Source organism: Columba livia, chromosome 1, assembly GCF_036013475.1.
Source record: "Columba livia isolate bColLiv1 breed racing homer chromosome 1, bColLiv1.pat.W.v2, whole genome shotgun sequence".
In the NCBI taxonomy this organism is placed as follows: domain Eukaryota; kingdom Metazoa; phylum Chordata; class Aves; order Columbiformes; family Columbidae; genus Columba; species Columba livia.
This window is the reverse complement of record NC_088602.1, coordinates 84,477,871-84,503,188: the sequence shown is the minus strand read 5'-3', so window position 1 is coordinate 84,503,188 and position 25,318 is coordinate 84,477,871. Positions and strand designations below refer to the sequence as shown.

The 25,318-nt window shown below is 41.7% G+C and overlaps 1 protein-coding gene across 3 annotated transcripts in view; it reads left to right on the top strand.

The window, feature by feature from the left end:
• Positions 1 to 7,730: 7,730 nt before the first annotated feature.
• Positions 7,731 to 25,318, top strand: part of VGLL3 (vestigial like family member 3) — a 29,154-nt gene continuing 11,566 nt past the window's right edge. Inside the window, exons 1-3 of one of the 3 annotated variants that reach the window (XM_065064846.1) lie at positions 7,731 to 8,045; positions 17,254 to 17,506; positions 22,956 to 23,456. In XM_065064846.1, the coding sequence (XP_064920918.1) occupies positions 7,941 to 8,045; positions 17,254 to 17,506; positions 22,956 to 23,456 (859 nt within the window). In that variant the 5' untranslated portion in view covers positions 7,731 to 7,940. Of the gene's footprint in view, positions 8,046 to 8,180; positions 8,281 to 17,250; positions 17,507 to 22,955; positions 23,457 to 25,318 lie in introns of those variants that run through there. The other 2 variants (XM_065064836.1, XM_065064855.1) reach the window with 2 other exon arrangements.

Below are 25,318 nucleotides of genomic sequence, written 5' to 3'. Positions count from 1 at the left end.
ATCTTGCTTCCTACAGAAGACTAAACAAGCTGTGTGACTCCAGCCCATGCCTGGATGGCAAAAATTCTAACCATGATCTTGAACTGATTAATCCCACAGCTTCTGTATCTCCAGTTGTAAAAAGAATAGTGGTGATAGCTCACACAATCTTTGTGGAAATCAGTGCATTTATATATAAATATTTTACACATTTTACTATACAACGTATTAATTCACAAAGAATTAAATACTTGCTTTCCCACTCTGTTTTTGTGATGGGTAAGGAATGATACCATAGACAACTGAGAAGAGATGGTTGAGTATTATTGATAGCTGCAATTTATTTATCAAGAGACTGGTAATATTCTAGAAGCATTTTTCTAGCCCTTTCCTTTACCATACACACAGGTTCTCTGGACGAGTAAAGAAAAGCTAATGAAAAACCTATGATAATGAGATCACGAGCAATATGAAAAGAAACTGGGCAATGCTGGCAGTCTTGATTATTACAATAATCTAGTTTAGGAGCAAATTACGTTATTATTCTAATATAGGCTCTTGGTAAAAGGAGTAAAAAAAAAAAAAAGACCCAAGCAATTGTTAAACTGTTAAAGGCATTTATGGCATTGTGTGTTGCAGCAGCAAAACAACGTTTCACTTGCATTTAACATATATATCTAGAATTTGGAAATGCTGTGTGGTATTGAACACATGGTGGCATTTCTTGTAGTAAATACTTTCTGTCATTTAAGCCAAAGAAAGGATTTGCATTGCCCCATTTTTGCAAACAAGAGTGTCCATCAAACACTCCTATAGTCAGCAGTCACACCCAATAAAACATAAGGAGTGTTAGTAGCTGAATTATTGTAGAAACCACTTATTTCAAGCACAGGGAAAGGAGAAGGAAGTAAAATGAATGCAGCTCAGCTGGATGCAGTACTGCCATTATTTTGTTTCATGAGGAGTTATCTGAAGTAGGCTACCTGGGAAAGATGGATTTGCCATATTTGGTGACAAAACTGTACAGCTGCAATAGAGGTTTGAGGGTGAAGCAGTGGTGTAAAATCAGTCCTGTTCTACTGCAGATTGCAATATCTGCAAGGTGGAGTGGAGGGTGAAAGAATGCTAGATTCAGCAGGGATGATTGTAGAAAATCTAGGCATCATTTCAGTGTGATGAAGTCAGATTGTAAGACTGTTTTCAAACTAAGAATTAATCCCAGACAAAACGGATCATAATTTTACTGAGTTAGTCCTTGGACTGGTGTCTCTGTCCTATTAACGTTATAGACACACGTGTCTGTGCTGACATGAGGGGAAGCAAAGGTAAGGAGATGGCATTATTTTTTTAATAGCAATTATGGCTTAAGTGCAATCATAAACCTTAGCCCTACCTTAGAGCTTGTTGGACTGGATCAAAACCTTTGCAGTTAGCTGATGCAAACAAGCTCCGCTCAACTCCTTTGCTGGTTCAGCTTTGTTATAAATGTGCTGCTGGGCTAATATTTTGCTATGGGCTTCGTGCCAGACCAGGCATTGTCAGCTTGCCCCCAGCTGCATAGAACCAGCAGACATTCTATATCATACTCTGGCTAATTCATAAAAAAAATGTCCGTATGTCTGCCATTTGGCAGTTACAGGTGGCGTATCAGACTGAAGGACCAATATTCTGTGAGCAGCTATGCTAGCATCAACAGGAGTAATTTCAGAGCAAAATGTCAGTCAGTGGTCATGAACCAGTCACTGGTCCTCAGAAAAATAAAACCATATTCTGCCAGGAGCTGCTAGGCTTCATCTTCAATTGCTCTGTTTTCACCATTTTTGCTATAGCCTCAGAGTCTGGCCAGCAGGGGAAGCTGTCTATGCTCAACCCATGGCCAGTTTGGGACCAAAGCAGCTTTAAGGATAACTAGGAACAACATCAAAGCTTCCCTGAGTTAGACCAGCTACTGCACCAGCTGCAAGCTTGGAGGAGCACCCCAATGTGTTTTTTTTCCAATGGGGAGGAGGATGGAAAAGAAAGGCATCATCCAGCATTTGAAGGTTTTCATCAGTTTTCTACTTATCCTTTACAGTTACTGCCCAGCTGCTTTGCGCTTCCCTCCTAGATGTGACAGGGCCCCAAAATTCAGCTGCTGAGCTGGAAACATGTTTACTAGTGTATTATGAAAAAGACATGGTAAAAAATTCCAGTATAGATGGAGAATTCTAATGCCAGATTGTGCCTTGGGATTCCAATGCATATCTTCCATTAAAGCCTTTAAAAATGTTTGCATTTCAGGGAAGAATTTGGATCTTCATCACATTTCCCTCTTTTTCTTTGAGAGCCAAACATTTTCTGTGGTAACAGAAAATGTTATAACAAGAATAAATATAATGCATTGAGGCAGTAAAATGAGTAACAGTCCTTGATCTATTTGCTGAAGATTACAGGCATAAGATGTAAAAGCTGTTAGTGGCTTGAAGGAAGATATTTGCTATGATTGGCACTGCAGCTTTGCTTATATTACAAAATATGAAGGAGATGACTAGAGAGGTGTCCAGATTCTCACACTGTATGGAGAGGTTGCTATCCACCTTGTGATCAAAGCTTGGGCCAATGATTTACTGTATTTCATTGCCTTTTGAATCAAACAATCCTAAAATTTCAGGGTAACATACTTGCCACACATGAACTGCTGTCTCCCATTCCAGAGGGGTCAAAACCTTGGTGGTGAGTGTGTATTTACTATATTTATGAAGGACATGTTAAACCTGTCTTCTGTACTCCCAAGGTGCTGTATGAATGAAAATCGTATTGAATGAATGGAACACTTATTTTTTTTCCCAAACACAGAATGACAGAATGTCATGGATTGGAAGGGACCTTGAAAGATCATCTAGTCCAATCCCCCTGCCAGAGCAGGAACACCTAGATGAAGTTACACAGGAATGTGTCCAGGTGGGTTTTGAATGTCTCCAGAGAAGGAGACTCCACGACCTCCCTGGGCAGCCTGTTCCAGTGCTCTGGCACCCTCACTGAGAGGAAGTTTCCTCTCATATTTAAGTGGAACCTCTTGTGTTCCATTTGTGCCCATTACTCCTTGTCCTACCATTGGTTGTCACCGAGAAGAGCCTGGCTCCATCCTCGTGACACTCACCCTTTATATATTTATAAACATTAATAAGGTCACCCCTCGGTCTCCTCTTCTCCAAGCTAGAGCCATAGGTCCCTCAGCCTTTCCTCATAAGGGAGATGCTCCACTCCCTTAATCATCTTCATTGCCCTGCGCTGGACTCTCTCCGGCAGTTCCCTGTCCTTCTTGAACTGAGGGGCCCAGAACTGGATGCAATATTCCAGGTGTGGTCTCACCAGGGCAGAGTAGAGGGGAAGGAGAATCTCTCTCTCGACCTACTAACCACCCCCCTTCTAATACACCCCAGAATGCCATTGGCCTTCTTGGCCATCCTGCTGTCCACCAGGACCCCCAGGTCCCTTTCCCTTACACTGCTCTCTAACAGGTCATTCCACAACTTATACTGGAACCTGGGGTTGTTCCTGCCCAACCTTTCAATTTCCATATTGTTTCAAATTGGAGCAATGTGACTATGTATAGAGAGAAACTTTAGCCTCGGGAAAGCAAATAACTCTCACCCTTCTCTCCCTCCCTAAATGTTTGTGACAGTGTGCTTTCACACCATTTCTTCAGGAATGAGGAGTGCCTGCCTGCCTGCCCCTATCTTGTGCATCTTCCCTAGGGAATGGAGAGAACTTGAGCCTGACCCGGGGGTTTTGGAGCTCTCTATTGCCTCCTGCACTTTGGGACATACACTGCAGCTGGAAGTGTAGATCACAGCTGTGATGGCACCTCAGCTTTACGGGAACATATCTAGCAGCCCTTGAGTGCTTAGGTCAAGCTAAACTCCCTAGCTGGACATCATGTAAGTTGGCGTGAAACATTAAGAAATCTTTGTGGTAAATTCCACCAGAAACTGAACTTGCTTTAGAGGGTGTTTGTCAAAATTGAGTCATCCCCATGAAAATGCTTGTTCATCAAAACTGTTTTTTTTTTTTTTTTCTTTGTCTATCGTATCAGAGGGTTCCCAGACAGTTGCAAACAAACATTATTTTTACCCTTCTTTTTCCTTCATATGTAAGGTGTAGATAATGTCTGATGTTTATTTCCTTAGGATGCAGTGTGTCTCTTCAGACTTGGTTCTTCTCATTTAGGAAAAACTAACGTGTTACATTTTTGGCTGTTGAGTGGACCATAACAACAAAGCCAAGGGGCTTTGCCTGTAAATACTAGGCACAGCTAGCTAGGGTGTGGTTTCCAATGATTTAAATACTTATAGAATGCCAGCAGAGGGTGAAACAAGGGGGAGAGAGGAGAATAAAGGAAAAGACTTGTTTGTTTTCATCTCTGTGGAACTGCTAACTGTACAGAGTTGTCTCTTCAAAGAAATATTTGGGAATAATTGCATAGTGTAGAGGAGGGAGGGGGGGACCCTGACTTCTTGTTGTTGCTCAGAAGGCTGTACCAAGTCACGTTCAGCTGTCGTTCTTACCTGGTTCTCTGAGAGGATTTTCTGGTCTTTATTTCCTATGGTTGCATTTAGCATCACTGAAGTTCAGCTAGTCCAAGAATCAACATAGTCTGATTGATTTAAGAAGCTAGAATAGACAGCAGAGATGAATGAACTCTAAATAAAGTACAACCAGTTGATTCTTTTCCTCATTAGAGAGACTGTGTCAGAAAGCTGGGATGTTTCTCTTCTGTAAAGATCTGGGACCAGTCATACCTTAGCCTGTTCCTCTCCTTTTGTTTGTGTGATGCATCTGCATTAGCAAGCTGTGCTTTTCATTCCAGAGTGGTGAAAGGGGACAACAACAAATTACAATACCTTTTAAGAAATCTCCAAGTCTTATCAGATCTCACATTTCATCCCAATGTTCTTCCATGCCATTCTTTTACTATTAATATTACTCTAATTGCCACTGAGAATTTACAGTTTGCTGCCCTTCTAGTGCTTGAAACTGCTGCTGTAAAATAGTGTGGAGGCAGAAAGCAGAGATCGTCTCTCCTCTTTTTTGTAAATTCCTATTTCTTTTGAAATCTCCAAATTCATAACTTCCTGTGCTTCTGAAGAGAAGCCCTCTATATACTTAATGGTATTGTTACACTGCTAAAAATGGAAATTTGATGCTGCTTCTTGTGGAGTGGAAGTGAAAGAGCTGAGAAAGGTGATGTTTTTATCCCAACTGTCTCAATGTATTTGAATGCTAGGAGTAGAAAGCAATATAATATCTGAAAATGCAGCCACTTACCACTTTTAAATAAATTCCAGATTATGGGCCAAACTCACTGTTGACATAAGCAGATGCAAATCTAATGAAGTCACTGCAGTTACTTCTACTTATGCCAGAGGTGAATTTGTCCCTATTTTTGGAACATGGTAGTTCTGTGCTACAGTGTTGGCACACTGTACCATGTCAAAATCCTTTTCAGCAATGGCTGAGTACGACTGGCCGACTGACATGATGCATCATGTCAGACATATGCCTGATAATGATTCCGTTCTGCTTTTTGACATGATGTATCATGCCACTGTATTGTGCCTGAAGGCATTCAATAGGATTTGCAGCAGGATCTGATAGTAAGGAATGTGTGCTAATTGAGTATCTGAGTACTTTGACATCCTGTGGAAAACAGTGATATCTATGTTAGCGCATCTATAAACTTCTCACAAGTGCTGCATGTACTTGGGTGTAAAATGATCACTAATGTACTCCCACCTCAATGTATCGCTCTAGCATAGTAATTTCCTATTTTGGTCTGGTTCTGCTTTAAGGACTTGCAGTGGATTTTCTCCTAAAAACCATCATTGGTATTGAAAAAACTTGTTCCTGTTTGTGATTTTATATCTTGTTTTGTTACTGTTATTTAGCATAGGGGGGACTGGTTTTTGTTGTTGTCGTTGTTTGTTTTGGTTTGGGTTTTCTTTTTATAAACTATTGTTGGGTCTTATTGCCATTGCATCTGAAAGCATTTTACCTCAGAATGGTGCTAAACAACATCTTCCCTAAAACAGGAAACGTTTCACAATCCTCTGCAGCAAGCAGCACAGCTTCCCTGAGAGGATCTGTGAGGGTGGATAGCAGCCAGTTGTCCAAATGTGAGGAGGCCGGGTGCCAGGAGTCAGAGCGGCCGGAGGAATGCCTGAAAGCAGCCCGGCCGTACACGCACGGTGAAAACCTCCAGGTCAGGATCAGGCACATGTCCAGGAACAGAGAGTTTCTGAAGGTGGTACCTGTTATTGCTGATCGACAGCTCCTGCAAACGTTGCTGTCGGGATAATGTTCTGCCTTAGGCTTGTTGTTGCAGTAGGAAGCAAGGCAAAAGAGATTTCTAAAATTAATAGGGCCCAGATTGACCAGAGATTTGTAGATAGCAATCAGAATTTGAATTTTCTGTTTCCCTGAAGAAATCATTCAGAAGCCTGTATATTTGGGAAAGCAAAGTGTATGCTGTATGTGTATTGTACCCTTGCAAAATCTTCCAAGTGTCTGCAAAAATTAATACTTAAGATTGAATCCATTTAGGTAAATATACAAAATGCAACAGGAACAAATTACCACAGTGACGTTAAAAAAGTATATAGCTACTTTTAAATCTTTTAAATCTTTTAAATCATTCATACACCCGAAACTAAACAAAAAAACAACAAAACCTTCCTGCAGGACATTGGATCTTTTTTCAAAGTATTGTCATTGAAGGTTTCAGAGAAATCCTACTGGGGGCAGATAGAGCTATTTTAACCTTGTGTATTCATCTAACTGTTCTGGCCAAGGAGATGTGTGTGTCTGTGTGTGTTTGTGTGTGTGTGTGTATATATATACAGAGAGAAGAGAGAGTATAAATTTAGAACTTTTGATTGAAGGCTTACATTTTTGGCCACTATTAAATGTAGGTAAACTTCAAAACAATTTTTTTTTGTTGTTTTTTAAAACTTTAAACTTGATACAATTCATCTTAGGCCAAAATGAGAAGAAAACAAGAGCAAACAAGTGCAGTCATTCCCAGGCTCATAAACTGGAATAATGCTGACAAGCCATCTGCGTAGTCTTTTCCATGTGAGGAATGGCATTGAAAGCCTTCAAGTGCGGGACTGCAGTAGGGCAGCTTGCAGGCAAAAATGTGCATACAGAGGTAGACCGTTAATATATTTGAGTAGGACTGGAGCCCTTACAACCAGATCCTGGTTTTCTGCATATTTTTGAACTAGACCAGTACACTTCATTGATTTTTTTTTTTTTTTTTTTTTCGCCTCCAGACATTGTGGACCAAATGTAGGGAGAGAAGACAAACTTTGCAAGCTAGTTAAAAATGTATCCAATCTCCCACCTCCCATGGGACAAGTGGGTTCCTTCTACCTCCCAGACGAACTTCCAGGACGATCCCCTCAGGAGGTCAAGTGTGGCTGGTGCAAGTGACACTTGACTAGGGAGAGCCCCCACTGCTTAAGCTTGGTCGAGCTTCTCATAGACTGAAACCCGGCACCGAGGTGCTTTCCTCTCCCGTCCAGAAGAGACGGGAGATTCACACCAAGAGCGAATAAATAAATATTACTGAGGGCCAAACCTGCCTCAAAGCAAAGGGCAGCTGCGGGACCCTCCGCGGGACGGACGGGGGGCAGTCGCAGGTGCTGCGCGCCCGCGGAACCGCTGCGAGGGGGGCGGGCGGGGCGCGGTCCCGCCCCCGCGGCCGCGCTGCTGCTGCTGCTGCTGTCGCCGCCGGGGCGCCCCGCGCCGCTGCCGCCGCGCTATAAGTGCGGGAGCGGGGCGCGGCGGCCGCCGAAGATGCGCTGGCAGCCGGGGCTGCGCGGCGCCCCGCCGCGGCCGCCCTGCGCGGAGGAGGAGGAAGAGAAGAAGAAGGAAGAAGAAGAAGCGGGAGGCGGCGGTGGCGCGGGGCGGCCGCGGCCATGAGCTGCTCGGACGTGGCCATGCAGCAGCCCGCCCCGGCGGCGTGCGGGGCGCCCCGCTATCTGGCCGGCGCCGCGGCCGCACCCGCGGCGGGCTGTTCGCAGGTGAGCAGCGGGGAGGGAAGGGTTGCGCGGGCTAGCGCGCAAGTCGTGGCGGTGGGGCGGACTGGGAGGTGGGAGGACTTTTTCGGGTGTCCCCCCCTTAGCGGACTGCATGGCGCATCGCTGGCTGGCCGGGGCGGAGACCTCCACCCCGGCCAGCCAGCGATGCGCCATGCAGCCCCCGGCCTGATTTGGAGATGCGGGGAGCTGATGAGGGTGCCCAGAGCAGCGGAGACTGGTAAGACCATTTTTTTTATTTTAAAAAATATTTTTTCCCAAATTCTTATATTTAGAGAGTAGGTGTTGACTTGCTCGGCCGGAGCGGGAAAAGGGGAGAAAGTTATTCCTTGCATTCTACGCCCGCCTCCTCTCTGCCGTCGCTCCTTACTCGACGAGCTTCACGGCTCGTCCGCTTTGCCGAGCTGCGGCTTTGCTGTCCGCTGCTGCCGAGCGGTCCACGGGCGCGCACACGGGCGTAACCTCCGCCCGCCGGCGGGAGGGGACCCGCACTGCTCCCCGTGGACGGGACGCACTGCACCACTCACCCCGGCTGTCTTGGAAGACTTGCTCGGGCAAGTTTCCAGCTGAATAGGGTGATCAGATGTATTGAAAAAAAAAAAAAAAAAAAAAAGTCAGGAAATTCTTATCAGGCTGACAGCATTTTTAGACTATGCAGTGCGTGGGTGAAGTGGGACTAATATTGACTTGGCCCTAATGTAGTCATCTGAGAATACATTTTTTGGTTGTTGCTGCATTCCATAAGGTTTTATCATTATTATCCATGAAGATTGTTTTCTCCGTACATGGGAAGTGACCCCTAATATCAACTTGCCTGGGAGACACGAATATGGGCTAAACCATTAAAATTCCTATTGCGTGTTATTGGTTTTTTTTTCCTTCACTGTTGGGACAGAGAGCCCCTTCGCAGAAGTGATACCTCAGTGAACTTTTCCAGGTTGCTCACATTGTTCACTGTAAACATGGGCTCTGGAAAACTTGTGAGTTTTGTCTGTCATAGTGTGCCTTCGTTATTATTTCTTCTCTAATTTAGGTCACAGCTTGCAGAACCTTCCATCTATACAGTAATTTTACTTACAAACTCTCTATCTAAAGAGCTGGAGCTCCAGTTGTTAGCCTGCATAATTTGGGGAAAAAATAAATAAAGAATCTCAAACAGATTGACTAAGAGACCTGGAGATAGAAAACTGCAATTGAAACTTTGGTGGATGTTTTGGCATTTAACTCTGTAGGTGATTGGCTGTATATCTTTTCAGGATATGGAATGTAGAACGCATAGTACATGAAAATCTATTAAACGATCATTAGCAGCTGTTTCACACTCAAGTACAATTATTTTTAAACAGAATCATGAAGTTTCTCTATCAGCTGTAAGCAGCACCATATATGAAATATCCTGGAGGCACCTTAATGAACACCAAAGATTCTTGAAATTTCATTTTAAATAAACTGAGTTCTTGTGGGTTACGCTATTCATGCTATTTAATGACAGTGGAGCTAGATATGCAAAGCAAGAAACATAGATAGTTTTGTTGAGCCAATACAGTTCAAGAGCTGTGGACAGCACAATATATCCTATTACCACCAAAAAACATTCTAAACCTTGCTATCCTGCATATTATTGACAATTGCTTTTAGTTAATCCTGCTTGCACCAATTATTCCTGAAATATTTGGATCTGGAGGGTCTTCACAAACTCATAAAATGTCAGACTGGAAAACCAAGCTGTTGTCACTGAACTAAGAATGTTGCACTAATTCTATCAGCTGTGAACTTTAGCACATTTCATATATTCTCTCTGAATATAATACACTTAAAAAAAAAAAAAAGTAAACATTGAATGAACTCCTCATGCATCTGTAGTTGTGGTGGAAAGATTGACTATTTGGGTAATGTATGACATTTTGCAAGTCTATTTTTCTTCAGAATTGTCCTGTCAGGGACATTTAATCAACCGATAAAGAGCATAAGAAAGGATGAGGAATCTCTTGCCAGGTTTTTGTTTCTTCTTACACATGTGTTCAACATGTAAAACACTTCTGTGGTCTTTGTGAGGATGATGACCATTTTAAAGAATGTTCTTCTTTGCTGGAATTAAAACTGTGGTTTAAAAATAACAGTGAGGGAAGATGAACTAGTGGGATATCTTAAAAATAAAGCTATGCATTGAAGCTGCTAAAGTGGATCTCACCCTTAAAATATCTGAGGACTCCATTGAAGCATTTTTCAGTGTCATTGTACTACTCTGTTGGTTTTCAGTGCGCAGTAAAATGTTTTGTTTTCTGAAAGAGAAAACTCTTCCATGCTGTGTTCCTGTTGGCTTTCCTTTCCTTTTCAGTGCAAGGAGACATAGGTGTGTTATTCTAACTGAAGTTTGTGCATCTTCGTAGGTATTAAATCTGTCACAAGCTTGTAACTGGTTATGCCAGTTTTCAGTATCAGTTTTGTATCCTTTCAAGAGCAAAGCAAGCTCCTTAGCTGTCGAGCTGCTGTTGCAGATGTGTAGGTTCAAGTTCTGGGCCATAGTGTCTCTCTGGAAAGGTAACTTTATCGTGTTTCTATAGGCTGCATGCTGCATATGTTGGTCAGGAGAAGTGTCTCCAGCAAGCAGACGGTATTGTGTCACTGTTCTGCAGTGAGAGTTGAATGGCCATTTCTCTCTCTCTCTTTTATTATTATTATTTTTTTTTCTTTAAATGACTGATATTGGATTGTTTTTAAATGATGGACTGGTGTGCGCCTGAGTTGTGCAGAAGTGACATTTTTTTTTAGGGGATAGTCTATCGTGCCTTTTCAAAGTTACTCCACTTTAAATTTATTTCTGTATTTCTGTGTTTGTAGTTTTCACTCCCTTAAAATCATGCAGAACTGATTTTTTCCTTGAGCAGAAATGCAGAATTTCTGGAAGCTTGGCTTTCACCAATCTGTAGCCAAGAAAGGACTAGCTGGCAAATGAATTTAGAAGGGATGTTTTTTTTTTTTTTAAGCACTCAGTGGACTGAAACTTGAATTCCTACTGAATGTTAATGGGACTGGAGGCTTAGCAGCTTAGGTCTTTGAGATTGTTGAAGTCTAGGGTGTTTTCTGGAGAGAAGTAAGTGGAATCCGGATATATACATGCTCAAACGATGCCAGCAGCTGATGAAAATAGGGTGTGGCCCTAATTCTATAGATAAATTGGGGTTTCCACATGCCTTTGCCAAAAGGCAGGGCAAGCATCTGCTGGTGTAACAACACAGATGTGTTCCTCTGTGTGGCAAGAAGCTGTGCCTGCATGAGGGTCAACCCTGCAGAATGGCGAACTCTTCGTCGTACACTTTCCGGAGGGGCTGTGCAGCTGTAATCGTGAATTTTGGCTTTTCTATGGGTTGGGTGAGGAATGGGTGTAACAGAGCTACTCATTCGAAGAGACTCTGGAAACACATAATCAGTGAAGAATCCTGTTGTATTCTTGGCTCATGAGAAATGCTGTGATGGCTCGCCATGCCCTGTCAATCTAGGTATAGCAAGCTGCAGAGCTGAGCCTAAGGTAGGATTCACCCTGGCCCACTAACAGCTGAGTTTTAGACATTTGAAATGGGAAGTTGCAGTAAATGGTAGTTTTGGAATTTCTCCATGGTATGTAGATGTAGAGAGCTAAGCCAACACCATCCTTGCTAAATCAAGTCTTGCATAAAGAGTTGTGATATGCTCAAGTCAGACTTACTGCTGGCAGTGCTGCAGACAGACTTTTTCCAGAAAAGGGCTTGTCTCCATTAGCAAATTAGGTCACTAACTCAACTCTTCCTTCCAAACTAACAGCATTGCAGACAAGGACGAGTTACATGTAATGTTCTGTCAGCTGACTGTAGCTAAAACCTAATTGATATACTGTAACTTAGTTTTTCAGTAGATTTCTTTGTAACATACATTCTCAACTTTGAGGATGGGCTTATGTTACTTATGTGTGTGGCAGTCTGCAGTATCTAATGCAGCACAAGGTAGCCTCACATTCAGTTTTTCTGGTTAGGATGTTTTCTCAAAGCTTGTTCTGAAGCCTGGTGATCACTCTGCTACTGACTTCACTGAAAACTGAATCAGACCTATATAACCTTTACTCTCAGAATTACAGGACTTAAAACCTGGGTTAAGACTTACCCTCTGTGTGGGTTTTTGTTATGTTGTTTTGTTTAATCCCATGAGACACTTCTGATTATAAATAAATAAATAAATTGCCTGCTTTGCTTTGTTGTCCTGATTGGGACCAAATTCTATTTGACCTTCCTATAACGACATAGAAATATGACTTTAAACTTTAACGATACATCTCTGTTTAGATGTACAGCAAAAAATGTATAAAGTAATTTTTCCACCACTCCATTCTTTAGCAGAGCACAGTGGGAGCTCCAGGCCCTACTGCTGCAAATTCAGTGGCTCACCTGAAAGCGTGTGGCTATGCTGTTGGCTTGCTCCTTTGTGAGGGTAGAAGTTAGCATTTCATGTTTTCATGGCATGCAGTAAATACTGCTTTCAGGCCCAGCATTCCATGCCGTGATTGCTCAAAATTGTCTTCTTCCTTGAATACTTTCTGTGTTATCAATAGGAGCCTGCTTGGCAGACAGCTCCACAAATGGAGGCCTGTCCGTGATTTGCCTGGAGTTTGTTGCTGAAATTCCTTCTCAGAAGCTTATGTCAAATGACAGCCTTTTTCTCAGGACAGGGTCATATAGTGTTTCTTCAGTGTTGTTATTCTTTATTTTTGGTTCCTGTTCTTTCCCTCATAATGGAAAATCTGTAACAGGTGGCCCCAGGCACACCAGACTTTCATGCTTGGGAGCATAAAGGGCCATATGCTGTAGGATGGCATGTATGGAGATAATAAGTTGTAGCAATACACAACTAGCTTATATGTAAAATAAGGGCTGGCCTGAATTTTTGATTCAAACCTGACTAAACTAAAACTTTCTCCGTTGTCAGCTGCACTTGGTTCATTTTTTGTTTTGGTGCCTAGTAGCTGGTTTCAGCTGGAAGGGAATATTTTTCAATTTGTTAGGAGGAATGTTCTGACATTTTTACCAGACCCCCCAGGTGAGATCTGGGACCCTTGCAGTCAGTTGGACTTTTGCCATTGGCTTTAATGTGATCAAAATTTCACTGCAGGAGAACCATTTTGCTTGGTTCTGGGTAGAGTATGTCAGAAAATAACAGGACTCTTCAAGACAGGGGTTTTATGTGAGATTTTGGACCATGTGCTTTCTTGATCTAAAAGTGGTCAGTTTTACTGCAGAAGACAGGATGATGGTTATCCAGCATAAATGTTCTCTTTACTATTTCCGTATACGTGGTGATTTGCTGTTGACCTTTAGTTTCCTTTTGTTAGATTACTTGAATAGTTGAAATTATACTTAGAAGACACTGTGATTATATGAAATAACAAAAAAACCACAAAAAAAAAACCAAAAAAAAAAAAAAAAAAGAAAAAAAGAAAAAAGCTTTAAGCTGAATTCAGCCTATGCTGTATGGCATTATTTACCCAGAGGTTGTACCTTCATCGTTCAGCCATGAACTTGAGTCTATTATGTAAGCCAGCATCAGGTACTATAGACACTGAATTTCCGTATTTCCTAGTATGGTAAATTGACTTTTAGTTCTGTATTCTGGGCCTTGGCCAAGATGAGATTTTGTGTGTTTGTTTTGTTTTGTTTTTCAAAGGTTGCTTAATCTCAGCCTCTAGTTGGTAAGGAAGAGAGGTGGAATTCATGAATATATGAAAGTATTAGAGATCTGAACTTAGGCAAGAAATATGTTGCATTTGCTCAGAAAATACTCTTTGTAAAGATATTACAGATCCTGTTGTCAGCTTAAATATATGTGAGAACTGTTTGCATGAAAAAGTACAAGTGAAACTGGACAAGCCCAGATTAGTTATCAGAAACCTAACCTGTTTTTTGGTTTGTATCATCCTGCACTGGCCTACCCAAACTGCCATGATGATGGGACAAATTCATCTGGCATTTGATGATCTTGCATACTTGTCTACTCACACAACTGCAGTTAGAAATGTTATAAGAAGTTGACTGTTAAGGTCTGAACAAGTAACACAGAATTTGTGTACAAGCAGGACATTTAAGGGGGTTAGGAAAAGAAAAAAACTTTAATAAAGGATATATACAATGGAAGGGGTGTATATATACTGCATACAAGGAAAACTTGAATTGCTTTGTCTCACCGTAGTCTCTTATTTAAAGAGTGTTGTAATTACAGGCTGTTAATTTCTTCCTGAAGTTCAATTTCAGTAGATCAGTGTGATCATAGGCTCGAAGCAGTTTTGAAAAATAATTTTTGAACTCTCATCCTTCACAAAAAACTCACCATGAAACACTTTTCACTTCAGTCTGTATACAAAGCCTTGTACTTGTCCATCAGTACTAGTATCTTTTTCTATGTAGAAAAACAAACAAACAAACAAATAAACCACAAACAGATTTGCTGTTTTCAAAAACAGCAAGTGCTCAGAATATCTTGTAATGACTGCCCATGGACTAGAAGGGAGGGAAGAGAGTTGAAATGGAAAATGAATTAGATTCTTAAGCTGTGGAAGGGGAAACATTCCTGCACAGAGAAGCGACTCTGGAGATAAGTTTTAATTTCCTGAGCTCCAGTCTCTATATAGGAACATTGAAAGACTTCCTTCCTGATAACCAAGTCAAGCCAGGGGCTATATTAAATTATGTGTTTCTCTATATAATTGCATTCTTGTAAATGTATTTGCATACCTACAGTATAACTACAAATGATGCACCTATAATGATAGAAGTCGACTTTTAAACTGTGTTGCATGTATTCAAGGTCTGGCATATACACTCTGCCTGAGATGTTGTAATACATCAATAACTGTTTAAACTTCCATTAAGGATCTCTTTTTTACTTTGTCTCTACACAAAAGCCAAAACCCAACCAAAAACAAAAATGAAAGAAGCACTCTCCCCAACCACTTGTCTTGCATTTTTAAGAGGATCTGGGTTATGGCACACCTTTAAGAATGATCAAGTCACTTACATAGATCTGTTACAGATTTCTAATACATAGACCTCCTGTACATGCAATATTGCATAACCGTTTCTGTCTTACTAAGGTCTCATCGCTCCATGATTACTCACACAAAGCCATAAAGCTTACTGTGAGTGATATCTTAGTAAGCCTTTCAGAAACAAATATTAAGAGATATTTTTTCTTTGTTTGCAGAGGGAACAAAGGATTAACAAAAAGGTACAAATTCTGAATTTTGAAAAATTTGTTGCAGAGCCTCAGATTGTGTTTCCTTTTAGCATTTATTAATAGTTTCTAGTAAAAATGTTTTGATTTGCTCTTTCCATCTTTTTTTTTTTTTTTTCCCAGAAGGATAAACCTGTATGTAAGTAATAATGTGCTAACCAGAGCCATGGTATAACTTGCTTTGTGAAGCACAGAATTACTTGAATTCCAGACCATTGTCTAGATATCCCAAACTGTAAAATAAAATTGATTACATCCCTCATTGCAGTTTACATAACAGCGTTGGAATTAAAAGTATTACTGAGCTGGTTTATGTTTATCTGTTAACCTTCTGTAATGACAGATGCATCACTTAATTGCTATGAGAATTTAACATTGTAGGTTTTAATTTCTTGTTCTTACAGTTAATTTTTAATAACCATTCATAACCAAGAATTAGCCTCAGAGTATCTATTTTGTATTACAATGTGAGAATTTGTATTGACTTAGACAATTTGGAAAGTATCAATTGTAAATATATTGACCGTATACAAGGTTGGAAAATGACTTTTGATTACTTCTAAATCAGACCAGTGTATTTATTGTATAAATGAAACTTTACAGACTGTGTAGTTTCTTACCTTTTCCTATAGAACAACGTTGGGAAAAGGGAAGAAAGCTGTAAACTTGAAAGAGATTCTGGTGGTGCTAAGGTGTTGCCAAGCAAACCATAAAAGTCAAACTGTAATGCTAGAGAAGAGCTATGAAATACTTCTACATGTGTGCTGTAGTTGTTTTGGGTTCCTGAAGCTGCGTGTGTGTAAAGTCAGCTGTGGAAATGGCTAGCTAGCTAAAAGCTATGATTCCTGCAGCTTGACTGTTGGGGGAGATTTTTTTTTTGCCTGTGAAAACAGTTGTAAAGTGGAACATCTGAAAAATATGTTCCATGCAAAATGGATCTTCACACACATTTATTTTGACATTTAGGTTTGGTTTGAGAGAGAGAGAAGATTCTGAAATAGGCATTCACAGATGGCATGTGTGGGGTTTTATTTTTTTATAAGCTTCTCTGTGTTTTTGGTTTAGGGTAGATTTTTTTTGCATGTGTTTGCAGACTTGTCAATCCCCCTCTTCCCCCAGATGACATGTTTAGGTTTTCAATGACTTGAATTTTTGTCCTTTTTTTTCCAGAAGATGATACTTAAAAAATAAAACGAAAAAAGGAATAGGCACAAAACCCTCCCACCTCCCACCCCAAAACAACAACAAAAAACCACTTCCAACCAACAAAACAAAAAACTTCCCTCAAGCCCCACCCCCATCCAAACCCTACGCAGCACCCTAAGATATAGCTTCCTATGATACACATTTTCTTGGCAGTGAGTGACAGTGTATGTGCTTTGTGGACTCTGGTAACACGGTGGAAAATCTTCTAGGAAGCACCAAATTCTCCCGTCTTTACATCTTCAACAAGGAGTAGATGAGAGGAGTCCAGTGGGCCATGTGCTCTCAACTAGGGCAGTGTGGCTGGCAAAACCTGGTGCATTTTCAGCTAGATGGGTCAAATACAGAGGCTGTGTATCTGGCCACCCCTCTGCAGAGCTGGATCGACCTCTGTAGCCTTTACTGATGGGAATATCCTTTCCAGGTGGGAGTCAGGATTGCATTGTTGGAATCTGTTTTTTAAGGTACTGAGTGAAAGCTGTTGCTGATAAATTGTGGTTGTGAAATGTGCCTGAGAAGCAGGTCCATCTGTGTGTGAATAATAAAAACTCTAAGTGGTGCTGGTAATCTCTTCTTTGTGCAATGTCGGTGCAAAATATCCCTGTATTCCAACCGTAATTATGGAATGGATATTCAATGTATTCAGTTATTTTTCTTTAAGGAAACCAGATGTTGAGCTTGTACTGAATGCCATCAGTGATACGTTTCTTGTTTGTTTTGTTTTTAATCCCAGAAGAAGTTAGCTGTATACAACAAGATGCAGGAGTCTCTGGAAGTGACCCTTCCCAGCAAGCAAGAGGAGGATGAGAAAGACCAGCCTGCCGAGATGGAGTACCTTAACTCTCGCTGCGTCCTTTTCACTTACTTCCAGGGAGACATTGGTTCAGTAGTGGATGAACACTTCTCAAGAGCTTTGAGCCAAGTCAGTAGCTTCAGTCCAGAAACTGCCCTTACGAAGAGCAAGGCAGGGCTAAATCCTCTGTGGAGAGGTAAGAGGAGCATTCTGTGATGTGGCCGGGTCTATGTCATGGTAATACATACTGTATTGCAGCTGAAATTTTGCTCCTCTGTGGAGGTGGGAAAATCCCCGCAGATTTGAAAGAACCAAGGTGCTTCTCAGGGTTGAGTGATCTGAAGTGTTAAAGTGGGAAAGAGGTGTCAAAGGCGTGAAAGAAGCAGACATGTTCCCCTCTTGCCATAGCCCACAGCTCCACCAAGGCCTGGAAGGAATGCAGCAGAGCTCACGTGGCTTCACAGACGTCTACTGCAAGGTTAGAGGCTTATTTTTAAGCTCCAAGTGTGAAACTTGGCCTGTGAGGCAAGAGCCAAAGCTGTTTGGGATGCTGGTCTTGGACGTGAGGAGACCCATGCAGCCTTCTCGGGTGAATTTGCCAGGTGATTACAATTTGTCTGTGGCTGCTTTCCAGGTAGGGAGGAGTCAGCACAGGCTGGAACTAGCTCGGGTGCAAGCCCTGGTCCATGTGGCTGCAGCCGTGTGGTGTGGTGCATTGCAGCCTGCCCACGGACAGGGCTCACAGGCCATCGCATCGCTACTGGCTTCCTGTGCATAATTGGGGATGATGTTCCTTGGCTTCCGAGCAGGATGTAGAAACATGGTAGGGACTGTGAGGCATTTGCATACTGCACTTATGCATATGTACTGTTATGCATATAAGCATGATCAACGTAACAAAGAGCATATCTTGCCAGATAAACTAGGTAGACTTTACAGAGAAAATTTCAAAATTGGTGACTGGAGAAAGCATGCTGGTAAGACACTTTTTCCCCTTCGTTGGATGTGGCAGTCTGAGTAGTTTTTCAGATCCACAGCTGCATTATTTCTGATCGTGTCCTTATGTGGACTGGCAAGGGGACATGAACTGAGTGAGTAATGGCCTTGCGTTGGGTTGAGTGAGAGAGGTACTGTCAGGATCCTTATAGGAGTGGTGGAGTTCATAATCAGCAATCTTGAGGTGAGAGTGTGTTGATGAAAGTCATAGATAATAAAGAGAGACAGGATTTTATTGAAACCACTGTGACTAGAAAAATAGCACAGAAAGACTTGCTTTCCAGAAAGATGATGACAAATCCGAGGAAGTTTAAGCAAAGGTCAGCAGAAGTGGCTAGGGAGCTAGAGGAATTTATGGCTTGAGCTGGGACCATTAATGTTAATGGGAAATTTTCCGTCGACTCAACTGAGAGCAGGATTGAACCTATTCTTACTAAAAAGGAGACTGAAGCATTTGTACATGGCCCAGACAGGCTATAAATGTTTTAGAGATGGGATCAAGGCAGTCCCCAGAGACCTCAGGCCTACAGCAAGCCCTCTTCACAAGCTTGGAGACATACTATGGGTGGGGTTGTGTGTCTTCTCTTTGGCCTCAGACATACCCTGCTGCTATTCCCTGGTTCTTCCTGAGGTTGCACAGCCCCTCCCCATAAAGCTCTGAAGGGGGAGGGTGGCCTGGCATAAGGGTTCTTCAGCCTCCTGACCCGGCGTGCCCTGTGCCGTCGGCGGGGAATGGAGGTCTTTGTGTCCTGAAAGTCTTCCAGGAATAAAGTAAGAGGATATGCCCTCTGCTGTTGCTGCACCTGCTGAAGCGGTATGAAAATCCCCAGGGAGGCTGCTGGGCAGAGCTGCTTGCTTCTGTACTGTGGACACAGAGAAAGCTGAGGGTATCTGTTTCTCCAAAAAAGAAACTCTGACAAGAGTTTTTTCAGGCCCAAGTGAGTTTTCTGGAACATGCTGGCTTGAAAAAAGTGGGGAAGGATTGATGCTAACACCTTGGTCTTCTGGTTCATGTACTGTTGTCAAAGATGTTCAGTTGCAGCAAATGGATGTGAATTTGTATCCCATTATTTAAAGAAGTTAAAATATCATTAGCTTGAAGATCTTTTATAAATAACCTTCATGGGTAATGAGAATTTTTGTCAATAAATTACTCACAGATAATTGAAAAAAAAAAGCTTTTACAATAGCTGTTTTGGAAGGTACAGATTAAAATGGAAAGTGTGTGGGCACAAACTGACTACTTGGGACTACTTGGCTCACTGCATTATTTCTCCTTTGGCTGAAAAGAGGGATTAATAACATTTTCTGCCTTCCTTTTTTTTTTTTTTTTTTAAGTCTTATGGATGTGGGCTTTTTTAGTGTCCTGGTGGAAGAGCAAGCTGTAATTTCATCATGAAGGTGATACTGTGAGTTTTTTGTTTTGAGGAGGGATTTTGCTTGTGTATAAAAAATAGAACCTGCTGTCCTGAAAAGAGAAAGTTTTCATCTTTTGTATGTTGAAAATACTGATCAGTTTAGGCTAAAATTAACTTCAAAACTGTCTTTTTATAAACTGCAGTTTCCTACAACAAACTCCAGTAACACGGACTTTAAATGTTCAGTTGTAGGCATAGCTACCTGAAGCCTTTTTCAGAGGTAATGAAACTAATGATACCTTGAAACTAATGTTACCATAATGGAATTTATATAAACAAATTTTTCCCAGCTGAAAGTGTTAGTTTTTTTCTTTCTTGGATTTTTTTTTTTCCTCCTGCATAAGTAAGAAGTTATGTTGTATTACAGAAAATTCCATATATTGTCTTCTTTATAGCATATGTGCTTTGTCATGTTTTCAGCACATGTTGGCCAGCCACCATGAACTTTAGCATTAGTCACCACTTTGTGGTATCTGAGATGTTGCCATGTCCCTGCCTCCTTGTACTTAGAATAGGAAACTGTGGTAACTAGTATCTTTCTTGGCAGACAATTTTTGTTAAGTGCCTCCTCCAACCTTCTGAAAGCTCATGGAAGTTACTGAGATTTCCACCCCTCCCCCATCCCGCCTTGCCCCGGACAGTGCTGAAATGGCTATTTCTCCATTGCCATGTCCCATAGAGGCAAGGTATCAGACATGATGGTATCTGTAAAGATAATTGGTTGTGCTTGCCATTTTAAAGGTGAGAAGGAAAGGAGACCCTTCAAATACTGTGGAAATGTGTGGTAGCTGGGGTTTGTGGTTCAACACAGAGATGGTTCTTGTTGATGGGGTTGCTGCACACTTAATATTCAGTAGCATCCTCTGTGAGGCCTCAAGGTGGATTAAGTTTTCTTGCATGACCTTATAACCTGGATGGACCCAGTATTTCCAGTGACATGACCTGACTTTGGCCAGTGGAGTTGGTCTCTGCTGTTACACTCAATGGTATCTTGGTGTAGCTGGTCCATGACAGTTTCTGACAGTGGTAATGGCTTTGTGATATGTACATCAGTTTGAAAAATGAAGATGACCAAACATGTTTTCTGTGGCCTAGAACTTCTGCATGATTGGTAAAGCCAAGCTGGTATGCAATCTGGGTTGAATTCATATTGGCATATCCAGTGGTTTAAAGTGCTCTCTCCTGTTGTTAAAGTTGTCCTTCAGATACTTTGTGTTTTACTGTGCTTTTTTGAAGTGAGATGGTTTGGATTTAGGGTTTTTCTGTGCAGATAACAGCCAGGTAGCTTCCAAAAACTCTTAATTACAGAGATTAAATTTCCAGAATACTGGCAAGGCATTGTCAGGCTGTGCTTCTCTGTTAGACAGCGAGGAAAATGAGAGACTGGACATGAAGAAGCGTGTTTTTGCTTTTTTTGTCAGCCCTGATGCCAACACTTTGAACAATGTGCACTCTCTATCTTAGCCTAATTCCTTGTGAGAAGGAACAATTAACAAACAAGAAACAACACCAGTTTTGGAGGGGTGCTGAGGCTTCTGTTATATGCTTGAAGCTCTCTCCAGTCTTCTACAATAAATTACAATAGGAATATGTACCTAAAAAAAGAAGCAACCTTTTGAAGAAAGTCATGTTGGAGTGTAGTTTGATAGATAAGCTTGCAGCCGCTGAAGCAGTTCGGTACTGTAAGAAGTTCTCTATGTTTGTCCAGAGTGGGTTTGCAAAGTTTATTTCCCATATCGGAAGTTAATCAGGCTCAATAAACTGCACAAATCAAAGCCAACTGATGTGTGGAAAAACTTTCTATGATTTTAATGGATTTCAAACCAGATACATGAGTATCCTAGTGATGCAGTCAGAAAACACTTTTACAGGTTTTGTTTCCAAAACATTTTTGTGTAAGCAAAGTTCAGAGGCAGGAGTGTCTGAAGAATCTGTTCATTCTCAATGGTGTCTTCACCCAAGTCTCATGCCAGTTGTTTGTTAAACAAAGCAAAACAAAAGGTCATTTAAAAAAATAATATAAATATTTTTGTAAATGTTATATGAAGAACAGAGGATTCCTTGCCTCGTCAAATATAAAATTTCCCTGGCTTTATTTCTCTGTAGGCTATTTTTATGAGTTATTCTTTCATCAGAGGTAAAGTCCTGTATTTTTATGTTTCCATCTTTGACCAAAAAAAAAAGCCTATTTGAGCTGAGACATATTGCATGAAGCAGTACTTTCGAACATGATCTGGCAAGAGGATTGTGAGAATGGAGATGCCAATACTTTCCTACACATCAAAAACACTAACCGCTCCTTTAAAAGAGGAATTTTTAGAATGTGATTTCATAATGTAGAGGAATTGAAATCCATTTAAATATAAGTTGAACCCTAGCTGTAAGAAACAGTGAGCCTTTTATTTCTAACAAAAACTTATTTCAGTTATACAGATGATTCTGTTTGTCTGATCCTATTGGGTACAGGGCAACATGATCTCTTCTATAAGTGACTATCATAACGTGTGTTAGATACAATATTTATCCCATTAAAACATGCAATTAGTTTGAGAAGATCTGGTATTCTTCCTTTAGCCAAATGTCTCATATTCTGCAGTGTGACCTGGTTCTCTGTCCTCAGAAGCATTTACAGCCACAACAGCTGCCTTTCTAAATGATGTGTTCTGGTTCAGTCAGGAGTTAACCTCTCCTCATAATTCCTGTGCCAAGATCCTGAGAGACCTGTGACTCTTCAGCTTGGAGAAGTCTTCTCAAGGGTTATCTTATGTGCAAATACCTAATGGGAGGGAATGAGATGAGGGAGTCAGACTCTCCCCAGCAATACTTGCTTGCAGGATGAGAGGCAATAGGCGTGAATTAAAAAGAGGAAACTTCATCTGAACACGATACTACTTTTTTTTTTTTTTTTTTTAATTTATTTTGTTGACATTGAGAGTGTTCAAACACTGGAACTGGTTGCCCAGAGGTGGTGTGGGGTTTGGATCTCAGTTAAAATCTCACTGGAGACCATACTGCACAGCCTTCTCTAGGTGACCCTACTTGAGCAAAACAGTTGGACCAGATAATCACAAGAGGATGCCCTCCTATTTCACCTGTCCTGTGATTCTGTAATTGCTGGGGAAGCTTGAGTTCAGTGTTACAAATTTGAAAGAGTAGAAAATCATTGTGGGGTTTTGTCATTAAATTTGTTGTTAAGCTTTGGTCATATTTTGTTTCTCTCCTTTCTGCCAGAAAGCTCATCAATTTCAAGCCAAAGGAGCAGTTTTCCAACTTCATTTTGGACCAGCTCTTATCAGCCTCCCCCTCCACCATGCTTAAGCGGAGTACACCCTGATTTCCCTGTTACTGCACCAGGCACCTTCCCAACACCAGATCCCAGCAGCTGGCCAGGACACGGCCTTCATCAGACTGCCCAGCCTCCTCCCCCTGCCACATCTGAATCCTGGCATTATCCTTTAGCATCTCAGGTGAGCCCTTCGTATGCACACATGCATGATGTGTACATGCATCGTCATCACCCTCATCCACACATGCACCATCACCATCCCAGCTCGCACCGTGACCCCCGATATGGGTCCCTGCTGATGCCTTCAGTTCGCGCAGCCAGGATTCCTGCTCCCCAGTGCGATGTGACAAAGACAGATCCTGCTGCTGTCACCAGCGCTACCTCAGCATGGGCTGGAGCCTTTCATGGAACAGTGGACATTGTGCCAAGTTTTGGGTTTGACACAGGTAAGATGGTTCAATTGTGTCTGTGACTTGTTTTAGCAGGAAGAATTTGAGCAAACTAGTGGACTCCCTGCAGCTGAAGCAAGGCTTGTTCTCAGAGCCTTCTCCAAACATGTTTCCAGGTGGGAATCCCTCCTGAAATTGCAACCAGGGCAGATGAGCTGTGAAACATCCAGCTCTCACTACCTTGTGCTTAGAGACCTTTGTCTGCTTTGGTCCCATTCAAGCTGAATGAGTTGTGATATGATACCCATTTTTTGCTTTAAATCTTGTGGGAAATGATTAATTAAACTTTCACGGTGAAGCCTCCAGCTTGTTCAGCAAGTTCATGTGTGCATTCACCAAAATATAGCTCCAATGAGGAATGACCTAATAACTTGTCAGTACGTTGGGACTGCATCTTGCTCATCTAATTTGGAACAGATCAGTATTTCCTTCCTGTGTAGTACCCAGGTGTCACAAAGAGTAGACATGCTGGTTGAGCTGTGCTCACCATCAAACTAAACTTCTTTCTGTAGGTTCTAGGCAGAAGTCTGTAAAATAGGTTCATTTCACAGCACAGTCTATAGCCATAGGAGAGTTTTCTCTAATAAACCAGGTGCTTTTTATCTGTAAGAGCACAGTACCTTTGGATGGTGCTGCCTGCTCCTTGCGAAAATTGCTATGGAGGGGTACACTTGGATGCTAATTTTATCATATCAGGATTCTGTTTTGACAGTGCTTAACAGTGGCTTGCATGTTTTGTTGTTGTCTACTCCTCACGGGAGGATACGGAGAAGGCCTGAACTGTTAATTTCTGCCCCATGCCTAATATATAGGTTTTAGTCCATGAGTTTCTGTGGGGAAAAAGAAAGAGGAGAAATGATGTGTGACTGGTTTGCAGGAACAGACGAACTCGGCAAAGAAATGTCTCACTTGTTTGTGACTATTCAAAATGGCCATGCATCAAAACACCACAGCAAAACCTTATCAGGCAGAACCAGTTTGGCACATAAGGCTTTGGAAACAAGGGAGCAAGCAACAAAATGCAGCATGTAGTGGTAACCTGTGACATTACAATTACTTGCTCTTTTACTCTGTACAGTCATCTCTCCTGTGTTCTCCAAGCAGAGGCTTGCTGGGAAGGGCAGGAAAGCTCTAAGCTGCCTTTCCAGCCTAGCCTACAGCTGGTAGATTTGAGACAAATGCTTTGGTGACAGGCATCCAAGTCCTAACCACAGTGAAAAGAGGGAGCTTAGTTGCCCCAGGGTTTTACATGCATCTCAAATGGTGTCACCCCAGGGAAGGCGAGTTGCTCTGCCAGGGAGTGGAGGGAGCTGCTGAAGCACCACTCTTAGTCACACCCAGCACTCACCAACACAGGTGAAGTTTTTCTTGCTTCCTGTCCACTCCAGGGGAGGATTATACTGGATAAGTCTCCACATCATGCAGAATTTAATTATGTTTGACTCTGATATCAGAGAACAATCTCAGCAGACAGGATAAAAACTGAAGAGCCTGAAGAATGTACTGGCTTTCTGCGGCATAGAAGTTCTTGCTCGTGAGTAGGGTAAGGTCATAGAGGCAAGAAAATTTCAGTTCTGGAAGTCTTCACTCACATCTCCCTGCAGAATAAAAGACATCAACCTGTGGAGCTGTCAATATATCGGATTCCATGAGCTTCAGATGATTTATATTGTAAAGTTCATTTGGTACATACTTAGACATTGCTTTTCAGAGCCTTTCTTGTGCTACTGTCACATGCAATTATAGAAACATTTGCAAAATTCCTCAAGCTGAATTATATGAAATGACAGTGTTGGGTTCAGGGCAGGCTGGATGAAATGTTACCCTCTTCCAGCTACATTGTTGCATCTCTGCCATAC